At 39.2% G+C, this 15291-nt stretch overlaps 1 protein-coding gene across 1 annotated transcript; it reads right to left on the reverse strand.

Annotated features, from left to right (window-relative positions):
- Positions 1–416: 416 nt before the first annotated feature.
- On the reverse strand, positions 417–10612 carry LOC148133620 (retinol dehydrogenase 7-like). The gene is made up of 3 exons (XM_087952828.1): positions 10276–10612; positions 7209–7467; positions 417–772 (listed from the first exon to the last, which is right to left on the reverse strand). The coding sequence occupies exons 1-3, from the start codon at positions 10586–10588 to the stop codon at positions 541–543; spliced, it is 804 nt and encodes a 267-aa protein (XP_087808954.1). The 5' UTR covers positions 10589–10612; the 3' UTR covers positions 417–540.
- Positions 10613–15291: the final 4679 nt, after the last annotated feature.

Consider the following 15291-nt stretch of genomic DNA (forward strand, 5'->3'; position numbering starts at 1 on the left):
TATCGCCATGTATAATCTTCCAAGCCAACTTCTGAAAAGCAATGTCAGTGAGGGGAAACCTGATTCACTTAACGACCTCTTGACTCACTTAACAATTATAGTGATTCGCTTAACAACTGTGGCAAAAGATTGTAAAATGGGGCAAAACTCACTCAACACATGCTCCACTTAGCCAGCTAAATTTTGGTCCATACACTGACTACCTGTACATAAACCCACATACTATTGTACAGAGCAGGTAATGAGTAGTGCTAAGGGCACCCTCTTGTTCTTCTACTCAGCTCCCTCGCCTCGTGTGTGAGTAGAGGAAAGGATGGTGAGACAGAATTTCTACCCATTCTGATTATTTGATAGAGAATATCATATCATTTAATAGAATCATATTTCCTAGTTGAAGAAATAAGTTTCTTAAATTTCTTTGATAGGCTTACTTGAATTAAAGTCCCCTTTAAGGGGGAAGCAAACTTAACATTCAGAGTTAACAACCACAGGGTCAGACTGCCCATCTGTTAAGAAACACTGCCAAACTCTGCCGTTGAACTAGAAGCCCTGGACTCCATAGTGTGTGACATCAGGTTTTGAAGAAAAAAAGGGGGAATGCCACTCACTTGAATTATAATAACTCTCTCCATACACTTCCTTGGTTTCTTCTGGAAGGTGCTCCCAGATTTTCCTGAGGTTTTCGTTCACAGTTTTCACATTGTTGATTGGAGTTTGGAAGTAACCTGGCTCTAATATGCAGACTTTCACTCCAAAGGGGGAGAGTTCAAGTCTGGGGGAAAAAATAATGTTATCTACCACAGGTCCAGGAAGATAATTATGGCTGTGTCATCTTGAAAAATGCGGGAGCATGGACAAAAGGAAAGAACGGAAAGTAACAGAAAGTGGGGTGAGTGGGAAATGAGAAAGTATAAATTTGGTGTTCTGTATGAAAAAGTATTATAAAACATATTAATCTCCCAAAAGGAAGCAGGGAAAATGTTTACAGCTCTTACTTCTGTAAACTGTGCTTCTATAGCACAGAATATAATTTTTTTTAAAAAGTTTTTTATTTTTTACACAAACATAAACAAAACATAAACATAAAACCATCTTTCAGTTACATACAGTGTGTCGGTTGGTACAAATCTCTTGTGCATAATCTCTAGTCATTTCCTTCTAATTTAGATTAATCTTCATGTTACAAATCAAGCTATATATATTATCATTATTGTTTATTAAACTGTTTAATATTCTATCATTCTATATGAGCGATTCACCATTTTTACTTAACCTACTTTATAATATTCATTTTATCATCACCAATCCATTCAATAGTAGTCTATTCTTACATTACTTTATCTCTCGAATTCTATTATAGTTATATTATAGAGTATTGTAAAATATTTCATTTCCCTGTTTTTTTAATCTAACCATTGATAAAATAAGTCCCATATCTTATAAAATTGTTTATCTTCTTGCTCTCTAATTTCAAATGTCAATTTACTCATTTCTGAGCACTCCATGATTTTCTTAATAACTTCATCTTCCATTGGAATTTTCTCATTTTTCCAGTTTTTAGCAAATACAATTCTAACCACTGTTAATACATTTACAATCAAATATAACAATTCTCTACTGTATATTTCAGGTATGATGCCCAATAAAAATATATCTGGTTTTAAATCTATGTGGTTTTTTGTCATTTTTTTCCAACCGTGTGTGGATTTTAGTCCAATATCTTTTGTCCTCTGCACACGTCCACCACATATGGTAGTATGATTCGGGTATCTGATGACACTTCCAACATTTCTCCAACCTGTTCTTAAACAAGCACAGAATATAATTCTTTTTACTTGAAAATAAAAAGTCTGGGCTGTAGAACTACAGGTAATCCTCAACTAACAACAGTTCATTTAGTGACTGTTCAAAGTTACAACAGCACTAAAAAAAAAATGACTTATGACCACTTTTGACAATTAAGACTTTTGAAGCATTCCTGTGATCATGTGATCAAAATTCAGATGCTTGACAACTGGTTCATACTTATGACCGTTAATTACTGTGTCCCAAGGTCATGTGATCCCTTTTTGCAACAAAGCCAGATTCACTTAACAGCCAGGTTATTAATTTATGAACTGCAGTGATTCACTTAAAAACGGTGGCAGGAAATGTTATAAAATGGGGCAAAACTCACTGAATGTCTCACTGAACAACGGAAATCTGGGGCTCAATTGTGGTCTTAAGTCGAGGACTACCTGTATGTGGTGTTACATGAATGGAAAGTATAAAAAAGGTTGTTTGGTGAAATGATGAAACAAAAGTGACTGTGAATGAGGGATGGGGAGAAAAAAATGGGAGACAAGAGAAAAAAAATGTAACAATGCGTTTTGAAGAAAAAATGGAATGGAATGGAATGGAATGGAATGGAATGGAATGGAATGGAATGGAATGGAATGGAATGGAATGGAATAGAATAGAATAGAATAGAATAGAATAGAATAGAATAGAATAGAATAGAATAGAATAGAATAGAATAGAATAGAATAGAATAAGGAGTAGGAGTAGGAGTAGGAGTAGGAGTAGTAGGAATAAAATAGAATAGAATCAATATTGGATAGGTAGGTAGGTAGGTAGGTAGGTAGGTAGATAGATAGATAGATAGATAGATAGATAGATAGATAGATAGATAGATAGATAGATAGATGATAGATAGATAGATAGATAGATAGATAGATAGATAGATAGATAGATAGATAGATAGATTTTACAAAGAATATAATATGGGGGTTAGGAATAGCCCGGGATAAGAGAGGTAGAGAAACTGCAGAATGATTGTGATAGATATAAAAAAATGTTTTGGAAGTAGATGAAAAAAGGATAGGATACAACAAATACAAATCTGAAAACTGAGTATTTGCTATTCTTCTCTCAAATCTATTATATAGAAGTGAGAATTGGATATAATACATAAAAATGTAAAACTGCAGTAGGAATAATCTTAAATTCATCATTCCTACCATTGTCCCTGTGTGTATGCATGCAAGGGTATGTGTATTTGCTATATATAATAAAGCAAGAAGAGATGGCCATTTTTTTAAAAAAAATACTATTTTTAACTTATTTATAGTTTATAGGCTGCCTGACTCCCACCTCTGAATAGCTTACAATTAAAACTTTTTTAAAAAATTACAAAAGGGGAAAAAAATGAGCAGCCCAAAAACAATATAAAACCGAAAACTTCATAAGTAGGAGCTTAACTTTCACTTTGCCCCACCGCCTGGGAGAACAGCCAGGCCTTTAATAGCCTCGTCCCCAAACCAACTGCGTGCGCCGCCTTTAGTTATGTGCGCTCCGCTCTCTGGCCATCTCCGTGTGATCGTGACCCTGTCCTTTCCACCTGGCGCCCTTGCTGCTTTCTGGCTCTTTAGCGACCGGCTTCGCGTTTGGAACACGTTCGCGTTTGGAGTTGGTTTGGGGACTACAAGGCAGCATCTGCGCCTCTTCCCGGGCGCGTCTCTAGGCTGCTTCCGGAGCTACGGGACGCTCTCCGTTGCCTTCCGGCCCTTCTTCCTTGGGCTCCCTGCTGTGGGGTACCCACTTCCTCCTGCAAATTACGCCTCGCAATTCTTCTCTCCCTTTCCTCTCGCTCCAAAAAGATTGTCATCGTATCCCGCCGATTCGGGCTTCCAGCCACGTTGTGATCCACTAGTGAGGTTGCCATCTCAGATGGAGGCATTGCAGTCTCCCTCTCTTGCTCGCTCTGAACTTCGAGCGGACCAAAATAAAAAGACCGCCCGCCGTCATGTTTGGAGCTGCCACTTCCGCGTTTGGAGCTCCAAATGGCGGCGGCACTCCAAACACGGACGCGCCAGCTCCAAACGTGGTGGCGGAATGGGCAGAAGGGAAAGCAACAGCGGCGGGTGCCAAAGGTGTCTGCAGCAAAGGTGGGAGTAGGGAGCTCTCTGCGCTTCGCCATGATCGCCCGTTAGGAGCGGCTGTCGGCGAGGATGCAAGGGGGGGAATTAAGTCACCCCCCGAAAAAGACGGCCTAGCCGTTTTTTCGGGGCTCAAAAAAAAAAATGCCCGGCCTTATTATGTGAGAAACACGGTAGATAGATAGATAGATAGATAGATGATAGACAGAAGATAGTTATATGGATGGATGGATGGATGGATGGATGGATGGATGGATAGATAGATAGATAGATAGATAGATAGATAGATAGATAGATAGATAGATTAAACAGACAACAGACCAGGATTGTGAATTGCACCTGGAAATCAACTGTTAATCAGTATAGCTCCTGGAATGATGGGTCCAAGGACTCTGAAGCAAGATCAGTGCAAAGGTTTTCCGTTTTCTGTTTCCACCTAGGCAGCCTGATGCCTCAAAACAGACCAAAACCAGGAACGAATCTTGCGCCCTCCCTCATGCTTGTGTGGCACAAGTTATTCTTTCAAAATATCCCACCTTAGATACTAATGGCAATATTGAACCGCCAGAGGTAGTAAGCATGTATTCATCTAATTTCTTCTAAAAGTTCTTCAAGTCAGTAATTACTACTACATCTTGTACTAAAATATTTCCTTATCTCTTCCTTGCTCAAATCAGCTGTCAGTTAACACAGACCTCCAGATATTCTGGATGTGAACTAATTTTCAGAAAGAGTAGTACAAATTTAGAGCAAGGGTGAGGAATCTGGTTCATCTGCCTGATTCCCTTGGGAGTGTTGTCTATAGGATTCTTGCTTGTCTTGCTGGTCTGCATGTTTCCAGGGGGTAACCTGGGGATTCGAGGCTACAATACTGTAGTGGGATAACTCTAGAATTGAAATTGGCCAGGTCTTTTTTCTTTTTTTCAGCCAAGGGCCCAGACTTTTCCAGCCTAGTTCTCCCCATGCGTAGACGGGCTTTATATTTGCCAAAGCAAATGCATCTGGAAAAAAAAGCAGGCTGGGAAAGACCGAATTAATTCAAGCTGTGTGAATTTAAAATCTCATAAGGGATTAGCTATTCACACTGTGCTAACCCTAAGGTGTTTTGTTTGGAACTCATTGTGAGGCATGAACTCAAGTCACTAGTTTGTAATGTCATGTCTGGGCGCCTTGATGGGAAGGATCTTTTTTTTTTTTTAATGTAACCCTCCAATTGCATTTTTAACAATGGCACACACACACAAAAATCTGCCCTGCCATAGTTATGACAGGCAGGACAGTTGCTAATCAATTAAGCACTCCAGTGAGGAGCTCCCATCTTGGCTTGTAAAACAAGGGCTGTGGCATTACAATGAACATTTTATAATGACCAGAATGGACAAGATTGCAAATGCTACAAATATGGTTTTGCAAATCAAAATCCATCTATGCTGGGGAATTACTCGATTTCCGAAAAGCATGTGCTTGAAGCAGGTGGAAAGCTGGAGAGAAAAGGAAGGGTTTTCTGTGTGAGCTATTTCTATATTTTGGGGTGACAAGCAGGGTGGGATTCTACCAGTTCGCACCTATTCGCTAGAACCGGTTAACATTCTAAGCGGTTTGGAGAACCGGTTGTTAGAAGAAATTACTGGCCTAATCCTGTAAGGAAGGCAGGAAGGAAACATTCTGGTGTTGCTTACAGAAACTGCCTCCTTATTACATTCTTGGCAGGACTAGATTTCCTGTCTCTGGAACGTCTCTGGAGTTTTTTCCCCCTCCTTTGCTGGTACTTTGCTTGTGTGGAGTGACCATTCAAAGTTACAATGGCACTGACAAAAGTGACTTATGACCATTTTTCACACTTGCGACTGTTGCAGCATCCCCACAGTCTTGAGAGGCCAGAAGAGGAGATGCGTGCCTCGATGTGAATATTGAGTTGGCCACGCCCAGCCAATAACATGACCGCCAAGCCATGTCCACCCAGTCACATGACCACCAAGCCACACCCGCCACCTAAGCCATGCCTACAGAACTGGTTGTTAAAAAAAATTGAATCCCACCCCTGGTGACAAGCATCTATTTCAATGGGAATAAGTTGTTGGCACTGGAACCCAGAACTTTTGAGAGAAAGTGACATTTACGATGCTGTGTTAACTTCATTTTTCAGAATGTGTGTATTGGTGTATATTTAATAATGTAAGGTAGTGCTCAACATACAGCCATAATTGAGTCTGGGATTATGGCTATAAATTGTGTTGGTCGTTAAGTGGGTCATGACTGAACCCAATTTTACAACTTTTGTCGTGGTCATTAAGTCACCAGAGTTACTAAGTGAAGATGCCATTTGTTCAGTGAATCCATTTTCTGTAATGGTTTTTTTTTTTTGTCAGAAACCAGAAGTGCTGCTTTCTAACAAAAGTCATAAATTGCGGTCATGTGCTCGCAGGACAATGAAAACAGCTGTAAATGCAGGCCAGTTGCTGAATGCAATCACGTGACACGTGTGCCTGTGTGCGCGCGCACACTATCAGAACTTCAAATCCAGGTTGTGAGTAGTCTTGGAAAGGTCCACCATAATTTTGAACGGGTGGTAAGCAACAGGTCATGACTCATAAGTCAAGGGGCTCTACCTATATTCCACTTTGCTTTTTAGCCAGTAAGTTTTACATTGTTTTATGTTTGTTATGTCTCTCTCATACACCTGGATCTAACCATCATTTCTTTTAAAGGAGAGGTCAGTCTACCTGCACTTGAAAAGGTTTAGCTCAATTTAATTTTGTGTCGCATTACAGTTCAAAACTCATAATCTTTTTCTTCCTTCAGCCTGAGCCAAACATCCATGAGTCACTCTCTGTTACTTTCAGCAGAGGAATTTCAATAGTGATGGCAAAATATTCCTGTTAATTAATAATTATCAATTACCTGTTTATGTATCAATTTTTCTCTTACTGTAATGTTTTTTTAATTAACCAATTGGGTCATGCATGATGTGTTAGAAGGGTGGGGAGTCAAAATCCCTGATTGGAATGTAAAAGTTTGCTCGGCAATTTGGAATGTTGGTATTTATAAAAGCATGGTCCAGATTTGGATTGCAGATACTGTATTTAACTTTGGTGCTAAATGAGAAAATTGATCAGTCTGCAGTTACACTAGTGTTGTATCCTGCAACACTTCTGTAAACTAATACTGTTGTTATTACTGTGACAATCGCTTTTATATTCTGAAATGCACCTGTTTTATGAAAGAATTTACTCCACTGTCCCAGAAAGATTTGAATTTTTGCCAATACTGTTAACAGAAAATAGCACTTACCTGAGACTATCAGAGAAAGATTCCACCCCATGTTTTGAAGGACAGTAGCCTCCCCCAAAATTACTTAATCGGCCCATTACGCTGGCAATGTTGACAATACGTCCTTTGGCTTTTCTCAACAATGGTATCATGTGTAAGGTCACGTCAATCAACCCAAGTAGATTGACATCTATGATTTTCTTGAAATCCTCCTTGGTTAGCCACTCGTTTGGGGCAGTTGGGATAGAAATACCGGCATTGTTTACCAATCCCCAAAGTCCTAATGAGAAGAAGAAAAACAGGGGGCATCAACTAAGTGATAAGAGGCCTATACAGCAGCATCCCTCTAGAACACCCTCTATTTTTAAATGTTAGGCAAGCCAATCTTCTTCTTGAAACATGTGAAGAAGGCAGCTTAGAGAACTAATAGCAATAGCACTTAAGACTTATATACTGCTTCACAGTGCTTTACAGCCCTCTCTAAGCGGTTTACACATCAGCCTATTGCCCCCAGCAATCTGGGTCCTCATTTTACCCACCTCGAAAGGATGGATGGCTGAGTCAACCTTGAGCTGGTGAGGACTGAACTGCCGAACTGCTGTCAGCCAGCAGCCAGCAGTCAGCAGAAGTAGCCTGCAGTATTGCATTCTCCCCATAGCGCCATCACGGCTCTAAGGCATCCAAAGAATATCCCATTCAATTCTGCTCTCAAGAGCTGGGATTTATGGAAGCTTAATCTCAACTCATAGACTTGGGAAGATTAAGTCATATTTTTGGCACGTCTCCCTAGTAAACAATAAGACACAATGCAATATATACATTGGTCAATTCTTTTAGAATTATGCTTACCTAGAAAAGGATAACAGCATTTTGGTTTTGGCCATAGATTTTCCTGTGCAATGTGCAATGTTCTCATTAAAACCTGTTTTGTAACTGAAGGTGGGGTATTCTTGAGTTCACTTTCATTTTCCCTACAAGAATAACCCTTGAAAAAGATTACAGGAGAGTGACTGGCCTGGTCACAAAATGAGAATAATCTAGAACTGGGGCCTCCCTACTTTAATCTTACATTTTAATCACTATGCAGTACCGCACTGGTCCACCACACACATCTCTGTTATGATTTCATGCAGCAACCAATTTAAATATGATTATCATGTTTTTATTTGCTTTGGCATTTGATAGCTAACTTCAATGGATAATTAGAACTGCAGAAAAAACAATTGCTATCAACCTGCCTTCCATTGACGACCTGTATACTGCATGAGTCAAAAAGAGGACTGTGAAAATATCTACAGACCCCTCACATTCTGGACATAAATTGTTTCAACTTTTATGCTCAAAACAATGTTATAGAGCACTGTACACCAGAACAACCAGACACAAGGACATTTTTTCCTCCATGCCATCACTCTGCTAAACAACTAATTCCCACAACACTGTCAAACAATTTACTAAGACTGTATTACTATTATTCTTTTCACCCTTCCTATTACCTATCTAATCCTACTTATGACTATAACATTGTTGCTTGTATCTTTACAATTTATATTGTTTTATTTAGTTTCCTAGTAAGATTTTGATTGCTTATTTGGTTTCCTATGACTATCACTAAATGTTGTTTCTTATGATTATTGATGAATACATTTTTACACTGAGAGCATATGCACCAAAGACAAATTCCTTGTGTGTCCTATCACACTTGACCAAAAAAGAATTCTAAATTCTATTCTATTCTAATGATGAACACTCCCTAATACTTGTAATCATTTTTCATAAATCTTATTTGTAATGATCTGTGGGAATATCTTTGAGAGATAAGAAGAGGAGTTGCTGCCAGGACAATGGTTAGGCAAGAGACATCTCAGACCACAGAAGAATGGAGATGTGGGACATGTCTTAAAAGAAATCTCCTCTAATCCCCTGGAAAGTAAAGCCAAGGGGAAGAAATGTGCTTTCAATTCCATTATAGCAACCTTCTATTGAAGGTAGTGTTAGTACTCAATCTTACAAGTCCATGCAAATTGAGAAAGTTTCCAAATATTATGAAATCAGTCAATCTGATATATGCCTGGCATGACAAGTATGCACTGCTGCTGGAAGACATAGTAATGCAGTTACTCCTTGTTTAGCAACCACGAATAGTTGGTTTAGAGTGGTTATGGCAACCATGTTAGAAACCAGAAGATGTGAATTCTAGTCCTGGTTTAGGTATGAAAACGAGTTGGACCACTCAGCTGTCTCTAAGGTCAATTTACCTGACAGGGTTGCTGCTGGGAAAAGAGGAAAATGTAGGAACATTAGATACCGTGTGTTCACCGTGTTCAGTCATTATAATATATATTATAAAGGCAGGATGAGAACTTGAAAAAATTGAGACTGACAAGTTGGTTGTTAAATGAAATAGTCACTAAGTGAGACCACCACTTCATGTACTTCATTTCAAGATTAGTGGGACAAGAGAAAATTTTAGCTTTCCTGATGTTGCTAACACATGGCTGTGTTGGTTGGAGCTGCATAGACACATCTGTCTATTGGCACAGCCAATTGCAATGTGCAATTACCATTTCCTGAAAACCTCTGAGGAGAAAGATCAGTAGCAATCGCAGAAGACACAATGAGCAAGGACAAAATTTGTATGTAGTGCAGGGCAAGCAACTTGCATCCTTAATCTGCTTTAATCTATTAATCATTTGCCATAGTCTGTGCTCAGGCTGATGGGAGTTGCAGTCTAAAATACCTGGAAAGTATTAGGGCAACAGTTCTGTCCAGTTTAGTAACTCTTGTCTCCGATACATATTAAGAAACATTTTCCACTGAAAGAAGGAGGTTGAGCAAGTCACATTGCCCAATATGTACAGAGTGGCAATGTGTAGAGATGAGATTTAAAAAATGGACTTCAGACCTAGAGAATCTAGGATCAAAATCTCCTTAGGTTTTTTTTTAATTATCAGTTTCAGAGGCCTGTTGTGACAAAAAGTGGGGCTAACCCTTCTAAAAATTCACCCTAATTTACACCAGAAGATTATTATTCTATTTTTAGTCAAATCCTAAAGAAAACCCAAGACTGCCTGAGTTCTGTGCCAACCTTTTTCTCCCACTTGGCTTTTCACCCATTCCGTTACTTTGTCCAGATTTTCTGTGCTGTTGACATCTATGAGGATGGTCTGCAACCGTTCTGACGTCGCTTCTTTCAGCTTCTCTGCACCCTGCTGGGTCAGACAACCTGCCAAGACACGAAGGCCTTTCGCATCCAACTGCTGAGCCAGGAGATTGCCAAATCCAGAGTCACAGCCAGTTATGAAGACATATTTCTCTGTCAGGTTTGGTAAAATCTGTTTTTCACGGTACCAACGGAACAAGTAATAGAACCCCAGCAAGGCCGCCACATAAAACCACATGGTCTTCTAATATTTCTGTGACTTCTGGAAGAAAAGAACGTTACTGGAAATGTTTGATTATCAACTGAGTGGTAGGAGAGGAGGCAAGAATAATCCATAAACAAATTATTTATTGAATAAACACATGCTTGGATTCACACTCTACCACAAGTCAAGCAACTGAAGGATGACTTAGTGTCATTATCTGTCAATATTTTTTATCTGCTGTGTTTTTATAATGAATGGTTTTAATGTTTTCAGTGTTGTTATACTGTAAGCTTCCCAGAGTTGTTGGATACGAGATGGGTGGCAAAGATAGATAGATAGATTAGATAGATAGATTAGATAGATTAAATAGATAGATTAGATAGATATAGATAGATAGATAGATTAGATAGATAGATAGATAGATAGATAGATAGATAGATAGATAGATAGATAGATTAGATAGATTAGATAGATAGATAGATAGATAGATAGATTAGATAGATTAGATAGATTAGATAGATAGATTAGATAAGATAGATAAGATAGATTAGATAGATTAGATAAATTAAATTAGATAAATTAGATAGATTAGATAGATTAGATTAGACAGATTAGATAAGATAGATAAAATAGATTAGATAGATAGATTAGATAGATTAGATAGATTAGATAGATAGATAGATAGATAGACAGACAGACAGACAGACAGACAGACAGACAGACAGACAGTTTTCTCTGCCAATCTGACCTTGCATGGAAGAGCAGCAAATAGGGTGAGCCATCACTTCAAAATCCTCAGGTGAAAGGTGACATTCGGCCAGGAATACTCCTCCCTTGCTGAATTACATTGCTTTATGTTATAAAGACCATCCAAAAATGCTATTATATTAGTTTCCTACTTCAACAAAAACTTGAGGGTGATGCATGAACCTCTTCTCTCTCAAACATACACACATGCCTGCACACCCCAACACACACACACACACACACACACACACACACACACACACACACGGCCTGCTTTCTGCCACCCTGCTGAGTGAGGGCAAACCGCAAGCCTTGGTTGTCACCGCCGCTAACCGCCCTTGCCCAGCCAGCCTGCCTCCCAGGCCTGCCTGCCTGCCTTGCCTGGACTTCCTCCCACAGCAGCTGCTGTTAAAGAAGGCACAAGCCCAGGCCACTGCCGCCGCTAGCCGTCCTCGCCTGCCTGGACTGCCTACCCTGGCCTCCGAAGTTGCGGATTGGTAAGTACGACCCGGTTGCCTACCTGCCACCGCCAGCCCCGGTCGAGTGCCAACTCCCGGGACGTCCACCACCCTCGCCGACGCTCCCTGCCCTGCCCGCCATCTTCCCTCGCCCGCGGCCCTCCATTGTTGCTGCCTTGCCTTCCCACCACCGATTGGTGAGTGAGGAGGCAAAGCAGCAAACCCCTCCAGTCGCCTACCTTCTCCTGCTGCCGTCGCTACCAGCCCGGTGGAGTGCCGATTTCCGGGCCAGCCGTCCTTGCCGCAGCAACCTTGAAGACTGAGGAGGACCCCAGCGTAGCTGGCTAGCCAAGTTGCCTGCCTCATTTTTGGTAAGTTGTTTTTTATGTATGTATGTATTTATTTTTTTAGTATCTGTTTTTGTTTTTTAAAACAAAACAGATACTAAAGAAATGAGTAAATACATAAATAAAAAAAAGCAACTTACCAAAAATGAGGCAGGCTCTTGTAACATTGTTGTTATACATTACATGTTTCTGCTTAAATCAATATATAGCAACAATGCGTGCGTGCATGCATACATAAATGGATAATTTTTTTAAATAAAAGTTTTTTATTTTTTTTAAACAAACAAAACAAACATAAAACATAAACCATCTTCAGTTACATACAGTGTGTCAGTTGGTACAAATCACTTGTGCACAATCTCTGCAGTCTTTCCCTTCCAATTTGCATTAATCCTTACATCACAAATCCATTATATATATTTATATTATTACTATTATTAATTACTTACTAGACTTTACTAATATTACATCATTTTATGCAAGCAAATCACCATTTTTACTTAATATACTTTATAATGTTCATTTCATCATCACCAATCTATTCTATAACAATATATCTTTACCTTACGTCTGTACTTCTATTATATTATAAAATATTTCATAAATGAAAAAGCAAAGCAGAAACAAATATCAATAAGTACAGCAGTGTAACAGAAAAATTATTTAAATTTCTTCATATTGGCTTATTTCTAATTTTGTTAATTATATCAACATGTTTATAATTATCAACCTTCTGAATTTAATTCATACATAGCAATGATCATTTTCCGCCTAATTTCTACCTCTTATCTCTATCCATTTCTGCTCATTGTAATTTTTTAATTTAATTTTCATCTATGGGATCTCTTCATTTTTCCACTGTTGTGCAAACATAATTCTAGCCACTGTTAACACGTGTAACATTAAATATGTATTGTACTCCCTTTATTTATGTAGGTGCCAACAAAAATATTTATGGTTTTAAAATTTAAATCTACATGTTGCTTTACCATTTTTGCTAACCTTGACACTACATCCTCTTGAATAGCTACACTAGCAGAGCCCAATACTGAATTCATATATTTCCAGTTTTTTAAACTGTGGAATAAATTTCAGAAAAAAAAATCAGTATTGCTCTGTGAATGTGCCTATCGATTCCATTCGTAATCTAACTTCTTAGATGATTTTGTACAATTATCTTTTTTTCCCTACTATATGTATCTGCATAAGGTGGTAAAAAGCTTCAGTACATTTTTAAGCTCATTCTAAAAAGGTTAGGTGACCAAGCATGGCTTCCCCTGGCTTCTCTCTGTCTGCTATAGAGAGAGCATTCCATTAGGGACTTCCATTACTCCTTCTGACAAAGAGTCACATCATCCTGGCTAATCTCAAGGCTGCTCAACCCAAAACAGCGATCACCTTGAATGACATTGAAAGCGTTTCTGTCAGTTGCTATTCAGATGGGCTTCTTGTTCTGCACATTAGAGAGGTAAGTGGAGGAGGAACAGGAGGGCAGAGGAAAATCCTTCCTCTTTCAAGGTTGGTGGGGAGAGGAGGCAGTCCTTGACTTACAACAGTTCATTGTGGGCTGTTCAAATGGCATTGAAAAAAGTGACTTATGACCATGACACACGCAATAAGAGCCGGGTGGTGTGGTGGTTGGATTGCAATATCACAGGCTAATTCTGCCAACTGCCAGCAGTTCAAATCTCAATATTTGGCATACTACCTCACTCATTATTTCCTTTCTTGGAAAAAAAATGGCTTTGCCTCACCTGGCTTTATAGCTATTTGTCATTAAAAGTTGTGGATCATCTCCTCCGTCTAACTACTTCTGCTTGTTTGTATACTGGTCTCCTCTCATTTGTGAGCCTTGCAGTCTGTATCGTTCCTAGTCTTTATCCATATGCCCCTCGCCCCTTTTTCCCAACTTTGTCTAGACTACAGGTAATCCTCGACTTACAACAGTTCATTTAGTGGCCATTCGAAATTACAACGGCACTGTGTTATGAACTAAACAAGTGCAGCGTCTCACTTAACAGCTGTGGCAAGTAACATTGAAAAATGGGGCAAAACTCACTTAACAACTGTCTTGCCTAGCGACATAAATGTTGTGCTCGGTTGTGGCCATAAGTCAAGGACTACCTGTGTAGTTCCTTTGTGAATGAGCTGTTGTCCTAAAAAAAAAACCTAAATGATCAAAGGAAGTGAAGTAAGGCTGAGTAGGAGAGTTTTGTTCAGATTTTTCAGGAAATCAACAAAGTGAGCTGAATTGATCAAGAAATCTTAATTCGAAAACGTATACGTCAGGAGAAATAATAATCAATAATAAACCTGGGTATTCGGTCAGAACAGAATAACAGAGTTGGAAGGGACCTCGGAGGCCTTCTAGTCCAACCCCCTCCTCAGGCAGGAAACCCTAGACCATTCCAGACAAATGGCTGTCCAATCTCTAGTTAAAAACTTCCAGTGCTGGAGCATTCAGAGGTGGTATTCAGCAGGTTCTGACCAGTTCTGAGTTAGGGTTAGGGTTGTCCAATGGTTGTCCAATCTCTTCTCTGTTTTTGTTCAGCTGACCTTTGATTTTTTTCTTTTTACAGATTTCTCATAAAATTTAAGCAAAGCAACATCACTGTCAAACTTGTGAAGACAGATGAGACACAAGGCACAGCTCCTGTTTGCAGGAAGAAAGGCAGCCATAGGATGGAGGTGTTGGTCCATTAAAGTGAAATTATTGCTGATTCAAAGGCAGCTACATTGGACTTTTAGGGACTCTGCAGCTGAGAATATGGTTTAGACTTGACACATTACAGGCATTGGTGCCTTCTAGGTTTCTCATCAGAACGCTTACAGCATGGAGAAACATGAATTGCATACATTCCAAGGCCAATCAATGCATTTGCAGAAGGTGTAAATGGCACCTTCCATTGTCTTGTCAAGATCTTCAGAAATGGCTTCTTTCTTTAGATGCTTTAAGTGGAAAATTTGGGGAGAATGCCAATTAAAAACAAACAAATCAAATGAAATGTCAACTCTGTTTTGATTTAAGCCACTTTGGAAGGCTATACCATCTTTAGGGACACCAAAGAATCTAAAGCTGAATTTGGCTACAGAGGACAACTTTATTTTGAGCTATCTGAATAATCTCCACCCCATTTTGAAATTTTTTTTGCTTTTCTCCAGAGATATCCAACAGGGCAAGTGG

Source organism: Notechis scutatus, chromosome 1 (genome assembly GCF_049901735.1).
Source record: "Notechis scutatus isolate UNSWTSFEM ecotype Mainland chromosome 1, rNotScu1.2, whole genome shotgun sequence".
In the NCBI taxonomy this organism is placed as follows: Eukaryota; Metazoa; Chordata; class Lepidosauria; order Squamata; family Elapidae; genus Notechis; species Notechis scutatus.

Bases quoted from the DNA above. Each gene is read 5' to 3' on its own strand.
- LOC148133620 (XM_087952828.1), bottom strand. From the start codon at position 10,588: ATGTGGTTTTATGTGGCGGCCTTGCTGGGGTTCTATTACTTGTTCCGT. The intron at 7,468-10,275 runs GTTGGCACAGAA...TCTTCTCATTAG, and splicing joins AAGCCAAGTGGGAGAAAAAG to GACTTTGGGGATTGGTAAAC. The intron at 773-7,208 runs GTAAGTGCTATT...TTTTTCCCCCAG, and splicing joins TCTTTCTCTGATAGTCTCAG to ACTTGAACTCTCCCCCTTTG.